The 18,347-nt window shown below is 34.6% G+C and overlaps 1 protein-coding gene and 1 non-coding gene across 4 annotated transcripts in view; both read right to left on the bottom strand.

The window, feature by feature from the left end:
- Positions 1 to 18,347, bottom strand: part of LOC125055219 (acetyl-CoA carboxylase) — a 98,084-nt gene that overhangs the window by 34,790 nt on the left and 44,947 nt on the right. For all 3 annotated transcript variants that reach the window (XM_047657571.1, XM_047657572.1, XM_047657573.1), the window contains 6 exons: positions 10,215 to 10,351; positions 8,750 to 8,836; positions 8,206 to 8,288; positions 7,287 to 7,396; positions 6,199 to 6,327; positions 5,218 to 5,400 (listed from right to left, as the gene is read on the bottom strand). In XM_047657571.1, the coding sequence (XP_047513527.1) occupies positions 5,218 to 5,400; positions 6,199 to 6,327; positions 7,287 to 7,396; positions 8,206 to 8,288; positions 8,750 to 8,836; positions 10,215 to 10,351 (729 nt within the window). The remainder of the gene's footprint in view (positions 1 to 5,217; positions 5,401 to 6,198; positions 6,328 to 7,286; positions 7,397 to 8,205; positions 8,289 to 8,749; positions 8,837 to 10,214; positions 10,352 to 18,347) is intronic.
- Positions 1,903 to 2,095, bottom strand: LOC125055652. The gene has a single exon (XR_007117942.1). It is a non-coding gene; the product is annotated as a U2 spliceosomal RNA (small nuclear RNA).

Here is an 18,347-nt window from a genome sequence, read left to right as displayed (position 1 = left end):
TATAATAAAACATAACTTCAAATCCGTTAAAAAAGTGTTTTTCTATGTCTCAAAGTTAAGTCAATAAAAGACAATACTATCTGATTCTATTAAGTATTGGCTTTCAAATTAAGGTTTCTCTAGCCAACATGCTAAAGTCCAGTCCCTGTAGCCATGCATGTAAACCTCAACAACCTTTTCACGTGTTAATTGTCAATCTTAAATTACACAAAAACATAAATTATTTTATTTATTTTCGACACAAAATAATCCTCCATAGTGCAGGACAGTATTATGACTGGACGTATCAATAATATTTTCAATTATAAATGGCTAATTTATTTTTAATATTCAGTAAATGTGCCTTATTTATTTTAGTTGTAAAGGTATGTAACCTTTCCAACTAATATTACCTTATTAATGATTGGAGTTGACAGCGGAACAACTTACCTCAACTGAGGAACAACCAGTCCCTTTGTGGGGCGAGTTATTCCTTGTCGACTTGCTACAGAAAAAATATTCTGAGCCAAAATATATTATTATTTCAATGAATTTGAATATAAAATTTCAGGAATCATAGATTATAAATCTTTCTATTACATTTATATTGCGTCCTACTCAAAAATCGGAACTTCGAAACCCGGCCTGCTCTTGCTCTGCTCTTTAAAATTTATATTTTATACTCTCAATAACACTTTATTGTACATACAAATAGCATATTGTTTCAACGCAAAAAGCATAACACCATAGCTTACGTTATTGTGTTCTGAAATGAGTTTGTCTTACTGAGATTTTGTTTAGCTAATTTTACAAACTGCAGTGCTACTGTGTACCAAATAACTATGACGTGATCTGAGGATTAATATCGTTTGATACCCGTAGCAATGTCGTACTTTTAATTATGTGGCGAAAAATATTGCAGTCGGTATTAAAATCAACTGTTTTAAAATTTGTTAACAAATATATGTAGAAGTATAATTCAATTCAATTTTTAAGGTACGTGGATCTTATACAAGATACGTTCAATGTATGGCTCGGCCTAATATTAATCGCTACAATGATACAAATATGCAACTGCATGTATCATATAACCGAGGTAAATAAAATTCATACACTTTACGTGAGTTTCATCATCGGACGTCGAGGCAGAATACGAACTTCCACCCGTATCATTTCGACATCCGTCGTACCACAATTGAGAGATTTTTAAGGCAGTTTTTGCCGCGCATCATCACTATATGGAACCAGCTATCCATTGAAGTATTTCTGAACCAATTCGACTTAGAGTCCTTCAAGATCAGACTTGCAAGCCTTCTAGCAGTGAGTGTCCATGGGCGGTGGTGTGACTAAACATCTGGTGAGCGTGTTGCTCGTTTGTCACTTGTTTTATTATAAAAATACCCCGGGTTTTAAAAACGAAGCGTTTGCGGTTGGCTAACTCAGAATTGTCTTTCTCAAGTTACTGAATGTTTTTAAAATTCCTTTGTTAATTGTTACAGGGTTATGAGCTGGATTTACGATATATTATATTCATAACTGGTACAATCATTCATATATACCTACCGTGTCGATATTCAGCAAAGCTAAAATATATGGTAATTTTTTATATAGTCTCCGCCATTTATAACTAAATGACATAAATAACGAAACAATAACTTCTCACACACTTTTACACAATTTCCCGAGTGAGTTGAGTTATATTTTATAGTATAATTCATAAACATTATTGCGATAATTAATTCTGAATTCTGATTAAATTAAATATAATAGAGAGATTTAAAGACTTTAGGAATAATATCTAAATTCTAAAGGCACTAAAATCTGAATTAATAAAAATGAATTCGAGAATAGACTTGAAAACAGTCAGAACTTAGAACTCTTCAGAAAACCCTATTTTCAAGAGGCAAAATAACTCAATAATGTTAATGATGGGCCGATCCCGGCGGCACTGCAATGCCGGGCCGACCCGTGACAGGAGTGGAGCGAGCCCCGAACATCCCGTCATTTTCCAAAAATCAGTTTAATATACTGGTCCCGCTATGCGGGAACTTTCAGATATTAAGCTGAAAAGAACAGATACTACACTTTGATCTTAGCCAAAAGGCCGAGAAGCGATACTGTTCAAAATTACTCTGAAGTATATAAGGCAAAACGAAATTAATACAATAGCGCGTTTTACAATTAGCGGTACAGCATTGACTGCCATCTACATTAAGTTTTCGCAACTATATTTTATTTGTAATAGCGCCCTCTATGGAATAGTATAATATTTATTTGTGCTGTTGTTTACGAACGAAACAAGAATAAAGAAATAGAATAAAGGGTTTCTATAAAAATCCCACAAGACTTCATAATGTTACGTATATAACAACAATTTTAGTACAGATTCAATAATTTGATATATAACTATAATGTACTAAAATTAACACACAATTACTTTTCAATGGTCTAACAAAGACAGTTTGTTGACAAAACACAAATATGCGAGTTAAAATAAAGATTCAACAAAATGATATCGACGAAAAACATTTTTAGTCCGTGGAAACGGCAACACTTTTCTACATTTCTGGTTGGGAGCACGTAAACAACATTCCAATAAGGAAAATGGTACTCTTCATGATTGCGCGTGCGCAGGTACCATTGGAGATCACCGCCTTCAATAAAATGATATTCGACATGGATCTCTTTGTTTCGGTATGTAATTTTTTATAAAATTTATCTTAAATAATTAATCATTTAGCAAGAAAATGTAAATTTTCTATATGAAACTACGCTCGTAGCAATTACGAATTATATAATACTAGCTGACCCGGCAAACGTTGTTTTGCCATGAACCTATATTATTTCTAAGAAATTTTTTAGTTCAATAAAAATAACTATCTACTATAATAAAAAATAGGGGTTAATCATAGAGGGGTGAAAATTTAGGTTTGTATGTATTTTTTGATAAAAAAATTAAAAGTTCGTCAAAAAAATAAAAATAAAATGTTAGGGGTGGACAATCCTTATCACTTAGGGATATGAAAAATAGATAGTAGCCGATTCTCAGACCTACTGAATATGCGTATAAGATTTGATAAAAATCGGTTGAGTCGTTTCAGAGGAGTATGGTAACTAACATTGTGACATGAGAGTTTTATATGCATAAGATAACAGGTGGCCTGAAACGTTCGTAGGCTGACACATAGATGGCGCTACAAGCATTAAATTAAATTGAATTAGCCGAAACTGATGCTAATTTTTAGGCTTAAGACAAATCGTACTATAAAAATGGTATCCATAATATGTATGACCGCCATAATTTTTGTATCGCAGTCGAAGGCAACTTTATTAAATATCAAAGAAAAGATTTTTTCTATGTTAGCCTACGAACTTCATCTCAGCGGTCCAATTAATAAAAAGCCTGTCATTTTATTAGTGAACTTTTTACACACAAACTTTGATATCAGATAAATATTATATCAATCAATAATAATATCTTAATATATATAAATTACGTGTCACGTTGTTTGTCCGCTATGGACTCGTAAACTACCAAACCGATATCAATCAAATTTGCATACCGTGTGCAGTTTGATCTAACTTAAAAGATAGGATAGCTTACATCTCAATTTATACCCGCAATATTATTTGATTGCAAAATATTTGTTTATTATTTGATACAACTCTAACAGATGGCGCTGTGATAAAAGTACCAACGTTTCACATAAGCTACAATTTAATGGTATAACCACCAACAAAGCATGGAGGTCCCCATGACTGGTGTTCTACTACCGTTTCCCTTGAATAGTTTGCTACTATGTAATATAACAAAAACCACATCAACGCTTGGCTGGTCTGCTAGTAGATTATATAAATTTGTTTGTTTCAGATATTACAAACTTCTTATTCAATGTACACGCTGTTGCGATCTTAATTTATTAAATTAAAAAGTACATCCATTTATTTATCATATATAAAATGCAAAGCTTTACCGGCACCAGTATTCAATAGAACCCTGCGTGGTATGGTATGGTTGGTGAATTCAGTTTTCGCACTTAGACTCTAGTAGACCTAACAAAGCCAGTCTAGCTCCTTCCAGAAGCACAGAAGTCTCCTGGGCACTTCGCAGGCTTCACGGAGCGACCCCACTGCTTCGAGGATTTCAATAAAACCCTATAGCGATAGTGATTGCAATCCCAACTACAATGTTGCAATCAGGTATTGAGAACTACACCGATATTGCATACTAAAATCGCTGTTCTATTGGAAGTTACAGAGTACGCTAACTGTATTTCATGCTACATTAATAATTCATGTTGTATTACACTCTTTGTAAAAGCCAAGGCCGTACATTCTGATCATTCAGGCTTTCTTAGTTATAAGCGTTGCGATTTCCTAAATCGTCGGAGTTACGCTTCGAGAGTATAGCTAGACGAAGGCACTCTCTACGACTGTTACATTGCATTCATTCGTTACATAACAATAAAAATTTAATTATTTCGCTTTTATGCTATTGTTGTACGTAAGTGGTTAATATAGAGTAAAAATAAAATCGTCTATTATTTTATGCACCCCGATGGCTCAGCAACCGTACACTCGTATTGCCCTTTCTTTGTTATCAAGTTATACGTAGTAATGTTCGGATATTTTGAAGTGAAACTTCTTTAGGCGCATGAGTGCAAAATTTTTACGGATGAAACGCAATAATAATATACCTATATATTAGCGTCACTATTATTAGCGTCGTATTAGTTTTTATCGAAGAAAATTGAGAGAGCTATTGAGACCGATTAAGAGAGAGTGAGAAGGGCAAATTACCTTGTAGAAATTCTATTTTTGAAATTAAAATTTCGTAAAGAGAATTTCGGAAATGTTAGTATTTTATATTTTATTCAAAATAATTTATTGAAATCTCAAATGACGAAATGTAAATTAAAATGCCACGTGTTTTTATTATCGAAGAAATAAATATATAAAAATATAATTTGTATTAATTTTCGACACTATTTTAATGATCATTAAATTCCTAACATATCTTCCTTTTTCCCTCCCTCCTAGTATCGGAAATCTAAACTTAGATTTGTATACATATGAACAAGACTTAAAAATTTGTTTGCCAAAGAAGTTTCACTTCTGACATGTGTACTTTGTACGCACGCACTTTTTTTATTATATTATACAATAACGATACCTTAACATTTACTTCAGAAGATCTCACGACCTGAAATTCTATTCTGAATCATAAAATCCACTTACCGCAGCGTTTGTGTGGTAGAAGAAGTCATGGAGTATATCGAATATGGATGTCTCAGAAAGAATAAGCTTTTGAAGATTCTCCGGATGGAAGTCATGACCGTACATGTCAACTGCTGACAAGAATATCGACTCCATTTGGTTGTGACGTAATTCGTACGCCGGTTGATGGGCTGCTATTAAAACCTGGGAAGATACAAAGATATATATTTTAGATAGAAGATATATATAATTTTATATATTTTAAAAGAGTACCGAGAGTTTTTTACGCCGGCCTTTTCTACACTTGGCCTACACCCTCGTGTCTTCTTTGCCGATTAGTAGGGATGCCTACAGTATTCAAATCTAATGACGTGGAAAAAGTGATACCTGTATCTTATGTTCGATAGTAAAAATATTTTCTGTTTATTTTATTTTTATAAATATGAAAAAAGGACGGTTAAAGAAATAAAAAAAAATTGTTTTAGATATAAAACTTTAGAACATCATTTTGTTCTATAGTCAATTGTTTCCACAACCTACGATTAGGGATTTTATTAGTGCTTTTATCACCTTGGGTTGCATAAAAGTTTTCATACTGATAACGTTTTTCAAAACATTCTACAGTCTATGTTCATATTCATGAACTATTTATGGTGGAAGAAATTTTCAAATCAGTAGTTTTGGAGCATATTCAATGCAAACTAACAACAATTCGAGTTTTGGATACATATTTTCAGCGCCGGCGCGATAACGTTTGTTTTGGAAATTTGACATATGCCATGTTAATTATTGCTAAGCGATTATCTTTCTTAAGGGGTGACTAGTTTAACTTGTATCCTTCTATTAAAATCTAAGTGGTACACTGATGTTAGTACTAAATTCGACCGTTCAGATTCTATTCCTTGTAAAAGCTCAAAAAGCTAGGAGAAATTCCTAGAGACACAAGAGTTATAAGAACAGCAAGCACTATTACGATTACATATAAACACATAGACAATATACCTGTCTCGCTCTAAGAGCCACTCGGCTGTGTTCGGCGCGATGTAATGAAGTGAGTTCGTTGAGAGTGGCCGCTAGTTCGTCCGTCAAACCCGGCTCGTTGGACCAGAGGTGGTCGATCAGCATTGTTACCTAAAAAACGTATTTATTATAGTTTCAACAGTGAAAACGATTATACACAATAACATTGCGTACAATTCCAAAAAAGCTAATTTGTATAATTCAGCCATCAATGTACAGAAATGTGTTTTTTATGGACCGCAAGAGCATAATAATATACTTAAAAAGGTTTGTGCTCTAGAATGCTCCAGACAAATAAATTCAAAAAGGTTGTTAACAAAGAAAATGTATCAACATAAGGAACACATCTTAATACATATAAATTACGTCACGTTATTTGTCCGCTATGGACACTTAATCTACTTAACCGATTTCTATCAAATTTGCACACCTAATTTTAATTTATACCCGCAATATTATTTTGTTACAAATTATTTGTTAATTTTTAACAGTGACAATTCTAACAGATGGCGATGTGTTGAAAGTACCAACGTTTCACATAAGCTACAATTTAATGGCATAACCACCAAAAAAGCATAGTGGTCCCCATGACTGGTGTTCTCCTACCGTTTCCCTTGAATAGTTTACTACTATGTAATATAACAAAAACCTTAGCCACAGCAACGCTTGGCCGAGTCTGCTAGTTATTTTATAAATAATATACAACAATTCGAAGACATTCACAGCTATGCCTAACTCATTTGTTCCACAAGAGCAGAGGCAGTACCAGGGGCAGAGGTTTAAATTCAAAAATCATTTAATCATATGGGTAACACATTGTACACTTATGATTTGTCAGTAAAGAAATACATATTAATGCTTCTAATTTTACATTTACTGCCAGTTCTCAAACCAAGGACATAGAACGGAAGAGACGAACTGGCAATAAACTCTCCGCCACTCTTTTTAATCGCCATGTTTTTTTTTTTTTACACTTACTCATTGCTTCAATTGAGTAGAATGTTTTCGCGACTTCTAGTGTCAACCTTAGTTAACAACTAAATAACGATAATGGTAAGATATATGCTTACCAATAAATTCTTCTTAGCAACTTGGTTGTGCGAGAATATAATATTGGCAACGGCCTGCATGTCATCCTTGTATCGGTCGCGGAGCGCCATCACGCATTTGTCGTATGAACCTTTAACACACAATTTTAATATTTGGTGAGTCTTCCTTCTTCTATCTTCTCCTTGATCTTTTTCGAAAGATCAGACTATTCCCCTACTTTTATTAACACAACATACAGATTAACAGGTTACATTAAAATATTTTTCTCACCAAGACTAAATACAAAAGCCAGAAAAAACTGAAATCCGTAAAAATATACAAATAATCATTTTATAAAGTATTTTTTATCAACATATATTTATAATACGATAGACGTACGTTGCCTGCCTTTGAGGGAGGAGTATGGCTCCAACGATGTAAAACAATTCATATTTTAGAAATAATAGAAATAACATATAAAAAAGACAACTATCGCCTTCTTCGTTTCTTTAGAATACATAGGTCCATTTTCTTTTCCATTTTACTTAATATTTTGGAAGTTATACTTCTTTAGGCGCGTTATGAAAAATTGATGAGAGTGAAATTTTACGATGCGCGCGCACCGTGACACAAAATTAACAGATTGAAGTTGCCCACGGAAGATGCTACGGCATTGGACATAATTTAAAAACAACATTCGAATAATAATAGAATTTATGTAAGAGAATAATAATAAATATTTATTTATTTAATTTTTCAAATTATTTAATTGTAATTAATTATTTGCATGCAATCAAAAACTATTTTTAGTAATGCCAAAGAAGTATAACTTCTTACGCGCGTATATAAGTACACGCACCCTTTTTTTTGTTATCCTAAATTATATGAATTAAGTATAACATATTTTCTCGCGAACTTGTATATATTTTTAAAGGAAAAAAATATCTTGAAATCTCTTACCGAGTTGGAAGTGACTTTCATCTTGAAAGTATTGCTTCAATAGATCATGCACAGCTGCCTTCATACGTCCACGGATACCGTTTCTTTAAAAAAAAATGAAGTATAATACTATTATTAATTAGACAATCTCGTGGGAGAGAAATATTGAGAAAAATGATTAAGTGGACAAGGGACAATGCGGCTTTCATCCGAACTAAATTTGTTCATTTAATTTAAATGTCTTCTTAATTTTGCATTATCTATGCTTTGTTCTCCCTCTTTGCTCTGTGAGTTACAATTATAAATTATATTGTATTGGCAAGTGAAATAATGGAAGGACAATCCCTCCCACCGATTGTGTGATTTGCTCAAAAAACAAAGTATTATAGTGCATTATATAAATACGTTAAAAATACCGTGGGGATGATTTAAGAAAACAAGTGAACGTTAGAATAACATATGTATCTCGAAAATTAAAAAATATATATATATGTTCTATAAGTGAGTCGTGTCTTTATATACAAAAATAACATTATTATAATCTTAAATATTAAATTACACTCACCTATATCTCTGTACGAGCACAACTAAAGCCTGCGTGCTCATGAAGAATACATCACGATCTGCGCGTTTAGTGAGAGATGCAGCATGACTGAAAAAAAAATTTTTAGAATTGCATAATCCTTAATAATTATCTGTCACTGGAATAGTCTCCTGCAGATCTAGACTCAAAACGACGAGTTAATAAAGTTAAAAATTCACTTTAAAAATGTTTTATTTATAGAAAAACAATTAGTTTTTGCCAAAACCCTTCATCTTTTAGTCGATACCAACTCCGGGGAAATAAATACAGATAATACAACTTTTTCTACAGCTGTGATACTTTTTGACATCCAACACCTTTTGTCTTCAGTCACCGTGACCACGCACGCTGTAAAGCACGCGAAACGTCGGATAAATTTAAAATTATGTTAAATAATTGTAAATTTATAATGAGACATAACTGTAATCCGGTTAAAAAGTTTTATTTATTCTTCTTTTCTGTTCCGGCTTGCCTTAGAAACAAACAGTCAACGGCGTGCGTAACGCACAGAAGGCTAATCACCTACTTGCCTATTAGATTGACAAATGATCATGAAACAGATACATAAATCTGAGGCCGAGACCTAAAAAGGTTGTAGCGCCATTGTTTTTTTTTTCTTCTTTTTTTGGCTCCGGCACGGTTTGTGCCAGCGACAAGTAATAAATGTTTTATTTAAAGACGAAATATATATTATATTACTTTAAAATACAAAGTGTTAATAAATTTTGGCAAAAATTTATCTTACCTCATATCACATATTTAAAGCAAAAACAATGACAATAATAATTGTATACAATATCTAAGCGGGTCAATCCATGTGATATATTTAATAATTTAAATACATACAACGACAGACTTTTAGGTTTAAATAGGGTTAATAGCCTCCAACTCAGTTTTTTTAAATAGTTGAAAATACTATAAAAAGCAAAATATATAATACTATAAAAAAACTAAGAGCGATATCTGGGAGAAAATAATTTCTTGAGAGCATGGACCCTTATATATTTCTATATTACTAGCTATCATAATATATTACCCTTATTTAATAATATCTTAATATATATAAATTACGTGTCACGTGGTTTGTCCGCTATGGACTCCTAAACTACCGAACCGATATCAATCAAATTTGCACACCGTGTGTAGTTTGATCCAACTTAAAAGATAGGATAGCTTACATCTCAATTTATACCCGCAATATTATTTTATTGCAAAATATTTGTTTATTATTTGATAGTCACAATTCTAACAGATGGCGCTGTGCTGAAAGAACCAACGTTTCACATAAGGTACAATTTAATGGCATAACCACCAATAAAGCATGGGGGTCCCCATAACTGGTGTTCTCCTACCGTTTCCCTTGAATAGTTTACTACTATGTAATATAACAAAAACCTTAGCCACAGCAACGCTTGGCTGGTCTGCTAGTAAAATATAAAATACTCACTGATCAATTACGCTAGCGATTTGCTGGCTGGGGAACTGTGCGAGCACACTCGTGATATTTCGCTCATACAACGCCATTAACTTCCGGACTTTCTTCTCCACGGACAGAGGAATTCTACCGGAAGTAGACGATAGTACCTGTTACACATAATTGCAGTTTTAAATTTGAATATTTATTTGTTTATTAAAAATATTTTCATATGTAATATGTGTAAATTTAAATGTAAAAAAAAAATGAAGAGTTGGCAATTGATGGACTAGAAATATTCATGTCAACTTTTCCTTTCAAAGTTAGGTGAAAAATGTATTGAGTTTTTATAAACGGAATTCATAGTTCGCGCTAAGAATATAAGGGTAAATCACCAGAAGATATTATAACATTAAAATAGTATTTTTTTATAATTACTTCATTTTTTTTTTAAGACAATTCAGACCAATTGACCTAGTCCCATGCTAAGCTGGTGAAGCTTGTGTTAAGGGTACTAGGCAACGGATATATATTCATATTATAGACAGATAGACATATAAATACATATTTAAACACCCAAGACCTAAGCACAACACCAAATGCTCATCACATCGATGTTCGCCTCAGCCGGGGATCGAACTGTTACGACTCCCCAATGCATCCTATATTGCTGACATACCCTAAGCCCTATCCTCGTCATCATTTCTTCCCATGCTCAAACAACCTCTCATTTTCCCATCGAGTCAGTCGATCTCCTAGCTCCTGTCCGAACAGACGTGCTAATTTTTAATACTATTTCCTTTGTATTTCTAAATCAATATATTTGTAATTGAATTCATTAAATCTTTTTTTTTAAAAAGATCTTATTATTGTTCTGTGTAACAATTGGTGGCAGCGAAAAGGGATTTTTATAAATCTCGCGTACCCTCCGAGTAGAAGTATCCGCGAAAAGTCCAGTTCCGAAAAATCTAAATTCGAAAGTGCAAAGTTTAAAGTGAAAAGTCTCATAGTGCTATACCCAGAAGTGCAAAAACGAAAGTGTTTTTAAGTGCAGTGCTTTAAGTAAAATCGGCTAATTGCCAAATATGTGTAAAATCGTTGCATATTGCATTATTGTGTTCCTGAACCTGTAAGTGATTTAATTTTAATAACTATATTATCCAGCGTTATCTGTCTCGCGTCGCGTCGAGAGGAAGCTCCAGTCTCGCCATTGTTTATAATAAGATAAAACTGTATTAGTTACACCATAACAACAGACTCTAATTCGACGAATTAATATTTCTTAATACTGCTACTTATTTTGTGCATCCTATTTACGCATATATTTCTTATATAAGTTCTAAATTTTGTTAAAATGTCCACAAAGAAAGATGTCGAATTAAGGTCTGAGAGTAGTATGTCCGAAAAATTAGAGACAAGTGTGTTATTGAAGTTCATAAAACCTTTTGACGGATCTCGTGATAAGTTATGTTCATTCATAAATAATTGCGATAATGCTTTTAAATTAGCCTCTCAAAGTCAAAAGCCCCTTTTGCTAAATTATATACTATGCCAACTCGAAAACAAAGCTGAAACCGCTGCGTCCATTAAAGACTTTGAAAGCTGGGAACAGCTGAGCCAATTTTTACAATCTCAATTTGGAGAGCGCAAGCATTATGCACATTTATTGTTAGACCTACAAGAGAGCCAACAGCTCCCTAACGAATCGGTTAGCCAATACTCCTTGAGAGTGGAATCTAGCCTTTATAAATTATTAACCGAGATCTCACTATCTAATAAGAAAAAGGTCGAACTGTCTGGTAAGATATCCGCTATGGAAGAATTGGCGCTACACTGTTTCATAATGGGCCTTACCCCTAAAATCTCTAATTTTGTTAGAATGAAAAACCCACAGAGCCTTAATGAGGCCACTAACCAGGCTATTTTAGAGGAAAAAATGCAAATGCTTTTAGAAACTAAAACGTCTCAGACCAATAAACAAAATCCCAAATCCTATCCTATGCGCGACGGACGCCCTGTACATAATTTAAATAAACAACCAGCTCCCATATGTCGTTACTGTAAGTTCCCGGGACACGTAATTGAAAATTGTAGGAAACGCGAATATAATAATAATCGCAATCGTAGTAACTTCAACCGTGCTAGCGACGGCAATAACAGCAACAACAACTTCCAACGCCCCACTACAAGTCGTACAATGAAATTTCCTCACCAGAACAGGGTTCATCACCTAGCAGATGATGAACGCGGACAAGACGAGACGGATGATCATTTAAACGAATAAGGGACTCACAGCGGTGCCCTGTGAGACCCAAAGTCATAAATCAAAATCGGTCTTGGCATAATCATGGCACCCACCATTCCACTGTATCCACTGTATCTAGAGCCAAGTCCTATGCACAAGTTGCATCCTCCGTATCCCCTCGCAAAAAGGGAACCACTGAATCGTTTATTAATAATAAACCCACTGTATCCTCTGTATCCCCTCGAAAAAAGGGAACCACTGAATCGTTTATTAATAATAAACCCACTGTATCCTCTGTATCCCCTCGAAAAAAGGGAACCACTGAATCGTTTATTAATAATAAACCCACTGTATCCACTGTATCCTCCGTATCCCCTCGCGGAAAGAGAACCACTGAATCGTTTATAAATAATAAACCCGCTGTATCCTCTGTATCCTCCGCATCCTCTGCATCGAATTCCTCCACCGTGTTTGATGAATCTCGAACTTGTAAAGGTTCTACTACGAAGCATAAAATAAACAGTCCTTTTGTGTCCTCCGCGTCCAGTCTACTTACTAAGCATGTTACATTTGACACTAATGTTTCGAAACCTACTAAATCTTCATGTTCAAAATCTGTTAGCCAACTCCAAAATAACAAACATACTCCGAGTCCTTGTCCCACTCCAATAATACCTACAAAAGACGAGTCATTTAGAACAGAAAGAAATTATCCAGTCTACGAAGTAACAACAAATTCACAGAAAAGATACTTACCTCATGTTAGTCTCAATACCCAAGTCAATCAACAACCGCTTATATTTCTTGTCGATACAGGTTCCTGCGTAAGTTTGATAAAGAAAACCTCGATCACGTCCATGCCAAATCTCGTAGATGACATAATCCAACTCAAGGGAATAAATTCCAACAACGAAACCGTACCTACTTTAGGTCATTTTCAACTTCAATTATTTGTAGGCATTGACACAGATCTCGCTTATCGATTTCACGTTGTAGAGAAAATAGATTTAGGTTATGACGGGATAATAGGTACTGATTTTCTCAATGATTTAGATGGCATTATAGATTACAATTCCGATGTCCTAAAGATCCGGAACTTTACTATCAAAATTGATTATAGTCGCCCTGTGTATAAGATATTTCCCCGTAGTGAGACGATAATCGAATGCACTGTCTCCAACCCAGAACAGAAAGTTGGATTAATCTTAGATCAACACCTTTCAGACTCTCTCTTAATAGCCAATTGCATAGTTTCTGTAAAGAATAATAATCGAGTGAATATATCCGTAGTAAATACATCGGAGGAACTAATAACCTTAGATTCTGATATTAAAGTTAGAATACAACCCCTCCACGTTAATTCCTTCCAAGTAGACCCCGATATCACCTCTGCTAAATCGACAATTTCTCGTAGGGAAGAAGTACTAAATCTATTAAGAACTGATCACTTAAATGATGAAGAGAAAAACTCCTTAACCGATATTTGTTCGCAATATTTTGACATTTTTTATTTACCAGGCGACAAACTGACTACTACTGACCTTCTTAAACACGAAATAAATACACATCCCGCTGAGCCAATTAATGTGAAATCTTACCGTTTCCCGGAGATTCATAAAAAAGAAGTAGACAAACAGATTTCTAAAATGCTCTCACAAGATATCATTAAACCTTCAACTTCACCTTGGTCATTTCCAATTTGGATTGTACCTAAGAAATTAGACTCTTCAGGGGAGACCAAATGGCGCATCGTGATAGACTATCGAAGACTCAATGACATAACCGTAGGTGAAAGTTACCCAATTCCACAGATTAACGAGATTTTAGACCAACTAGGACAGAGTAAATATTTCACTACACTTGATCTTTGTTCTGGTTTTCACCAGATATCCATTTCAGAAAAAGATACCCCTAAAACAGCTTTCACTGTCCCTCAAGGACATTTCGAATTTAAACGTATGCCATTTGGGCTAAAGAATGCCCCTGCAACCTTCCAACGGCTTATGAATACTGCGCTAGCAGGATTACAGGGTATACATTGTTACGTCTACTTAGACGATATAGTCATCTATTCCCATGACCTAAATTCCCATTGTGACAAGCTTTGTAAGATTTTTAGTAAATTACGTCAACATAATTTAAAGTTACAACCAGACAAGTGCGAATTTCTACGTAGAGAGGTCGGATATTTGGGCCATGTAATCAGCGAAAACGGGGTTAGTCCTAACCCTGAAAAGGTTAAAGCCGTTTCCAAATTCCCAGTACCAAAGTGTCCTAAAGATGTGAAGTCATTTCTAGGACTTGTGTCATATTATCGCCGATTTATTCCAGACTTCTCAAAAACTGCTAAACCGTTAACCACTCTGCTTAAAAAAGATGTTTTGTTCAATTGGTCAATAGAACAACAAGCAGCCTTTGATGATTTAAAAAATAAATTAATTTCCGCTCCTATCCTCATTTACCCAGATTTCATGAATCCTTTTGTGCTAACATGTGACGCGTCCAATTATGCTATATCTGCGATACTATCCCAGGGCGAGATAGGTAAAGATCAACCCATTGCCTTTTCTTCAAGAACACTGAACAAAGCAGAAGTTAATTACTCGACAACAGAAAAGGAATGTCTCGCTATCGTGTTTGGAACAAAGACTTTTAGACCATATCTTTACGGACACAAATTTACCATCGTCACTGACCATAGGCCCCTAAAATGGCTTTTTAACTGCAAAGACCCTGGCTCCCGGTTAGTTAGGTGGCGGCTAAAGTTAGAGGAATTTGATTATAAAATTGAGTATAAAAAGGGTAAGATAAATAGCAATGCCGACGCACTCTCTCGTTTCCCGGTAAATCCGATACAAAATCCTTTTGATGATCCCATTCCTTCTACTTCCAGGCAAAGTCAGCCTTTCAGTCCAATAACCCTTGAAGATCTCGGTGAAATACCACTAATCCCTATTGACTCTGACAGCTTACCATCCGTAGATCTCCTTGATAATGAGGACCTTTTAACAGACCTCTTGAACCCCGAGGATAAAAAACATTCACCTCGAACTAATGATTCTTTAAATCCACAAATTACTCAGAATCCCGAAGAAATTACAAATCCATCCTTACCAATTCCTGCGTCACCCGTTCCCACTAATGAGAGTTATTCTAGCTTTCTGAAAGCAATATCTAATAAATCCTTTAATAGTAATGCTAGAATACAGGAATACAATGACAATATCCTCAAAACTAGTAGTAAACATATATTTATACCCACCTCAATAGACCTCGACGAATCAAATCCATACGTAGAACAAATCTTAAGTGAAATTCAAGATCCATCTGAAATCTTACAAAAAGAAAGAACACTGTACACTTGTCTTTCCTTTGAACTTAACGGGAAATATATCTACTTCCTTTTCACCAAAGTCTATCATTTCGATAGCTGTACTTACGAAGAAATTTTCAAAAGCCTTCTTTATACTAAGTCTATACTACCCCTTTCAACCACATCTTCCACAGAACACGAAACTCAAGTAGCCTATACTGACTTTCGTAATAGCTTTGATAAACACACCTGGTCCAGAATTTACAATATGTTCTCTTATATTTTCACAAATACCAACATAGAAATTAAGATATACCACGACCGCCTCATATATCCTTCACTTTCAGAAATACGTAAAATATTACACGACAACCATGATATACCTATAGCAGGTCATCTCGGAACCGCACGTATGCTAAATAGAATAAAAGAAAAATACTATTGGAAAAACATGCGTTCAGATGTGGAAACCTATATAAAGAATTGTTCAATGTGCCAAAGTAATAAAGCCCTTAGACAGACGAATCGCGCACCCATGCAAATAACGACTACCTCTACAAAACCTTTTGAGCGTATTGGTATGGATCTAGTCGGTCCTCTGCCCGAGGCAGGTCTTCAATCTCTTAAATACATCCTAACAATGCAAGACGACCTTACTAAATTCTCCTTTGCGTATCCCATTGCCAACGCCACTTCCGAAGACACATTCGAATGCCTTGTTCATTTTATATCACTATTTGGAATACCTAGGATGATTTTGACAGACCAAGGCACCAACTTCACTGCAGAATTATTTAAGAAAACATGCGAATTCCTTAAAATAAAACAAATTTGGTCCTCACCTTATCACCCACAGACTCAAGGTGCTCTAGAAAGAAGCCATTCGACGCTCAAAGAGTATTTGAAATCCTATGTTAACGAGAATCACACAAATTGGCATAAATATGTTTTTACTGCAATGTTATCGTATAACACGTCTGTCCACGCATCTACAAACTTTACTCCCTATGAACTCCTCTTCGGTCATAAGGCATATATTCCTGATTCCGTCTACGAACAACCACCTGATGTAACTTATCCTGAATATATAAAATTCCTTCATCATAGACTCAAATTATCCAGGGAAAAAGCAACCGAAAATATTATTAGATCTAAGGAAAGGTCTAAAAACTATTACGATAATCATTCACGGCCAGTTAGATATCAAGTAGGCGATTATGTTTACCTTAAGAACCACGTGCGACTACGAAAGGCTTTGTCACCCATATGGAAGGGACCGTATAAGGTAGTAAAAATTAATGGACGAAATAGCCTTACCTTACTTATAAACCGACGCCATGTTACTCATCACTATGATGAGGTTAAGCTCGCACCTAGGCCCAGTTCGCCAGATCAGTAAATACTAAAGTAATAACTATTTATTAGGTCCTTAAATTGTAAGCCCCTAGTGCTAATAAGCTTCGATAAGTTAGTCTAATATTTTCTATTCCTCTTTCAGCAATTCCTCCATGGCCCAACAATTCATCGAACAGATGATTAATAGCCCCGGAATTTACTTCGATCCCGTGGGCTCCCTGAATCAAATTGATAGTTATTTAAGCGTCGTAGTCCCTATAGATATCTCATATATAAAACCTCACTTAATAAATTTACAACGTAGTATAAGTTATTCTAAATTAATTTGCGAAGAGAGTTTAGTGTTTAATTCTTTAGAATGTAAAAATTTATTTCAACCTATATTAATTCAATATGAAGATATGACTCGCTATAGTGAAGCCATACCAAATCTTGCCTCACATCACTCAGCAAAAAGGAGTGCTTTACTAGGTGTTATAGGTACTATCTCTAAGAAATTATTTGGCACCATGGACGAAGAAGATGCTATACGCTATGATAGCGCAGTTAGGGAAATTCAATCAGACGAAAAGAAAATAGCGTCTTTTGTAAAGGAAAATATTATAGTTACGACATCAGCCTTAAAGACATTCAATAAATCGATTAGTATCGTAGAATCAAATCAACATGAAATTTCAGTCGCACTAAGTGCTCTCCGCACAGCCGTTGAAAATATTACGATTGAATCCCGTGAATTAAAAATTCAATCTCGTGTCCTAGAACTCGTATCAATGATAGGAAATAACCTCTTGACTATATCTTTCAAAATACAAGATCTGGTGGAATCAATTATGTTCAGTAAGTCCAACGCGCTACATCCCGGAATACTAACTCCTAAAGAACTCTATACAGAGTTGATTAATAATTACCGTTTTATTCCACCAACTAAAAAATTTCCAACACTTCTAAGTCTTGAAAATATTCATATTATCTTAAATATCTCTACTATATCGGGATACATGACAAAGAACGAGTTAGTTTTCGTCCTTCATATTCCATTACTAAGCCCCATCGATTTCCTATTGTATCATAACTTACCATATCCAACGCCACATAATGTGGAAAACCCTACCTCTTATTCTACTATTATACCATCCTCTAAGTACATTGGCCTGAGTAACGACAAATCTCTTTATTGTAAAGTAGACGAACTCCAAAATTGTAAAGTAATTAATAGAGATACTTACATCTGCGATGACGTAATATCACGCTC

Source organism: Pieris napi, chromosome 13 (assembly GCF_905475465.1).
Source record: "Pieris napi chromosome 13, ilPieNapi1.2, whole genome shotgun sequence".
In the NCBI taxonomy this organism is placed as follows: domain Eukaryota; kingdom Metazoa; phylum Arthropoda; class Insecta; order Lepidoptera; family Pieridae; genus Pieris; species Pieris napi.
Note: the sequence above shows the minus strand (reverse complement) of the source record. Positions and strands in the feature narration are given on the sequence as shown.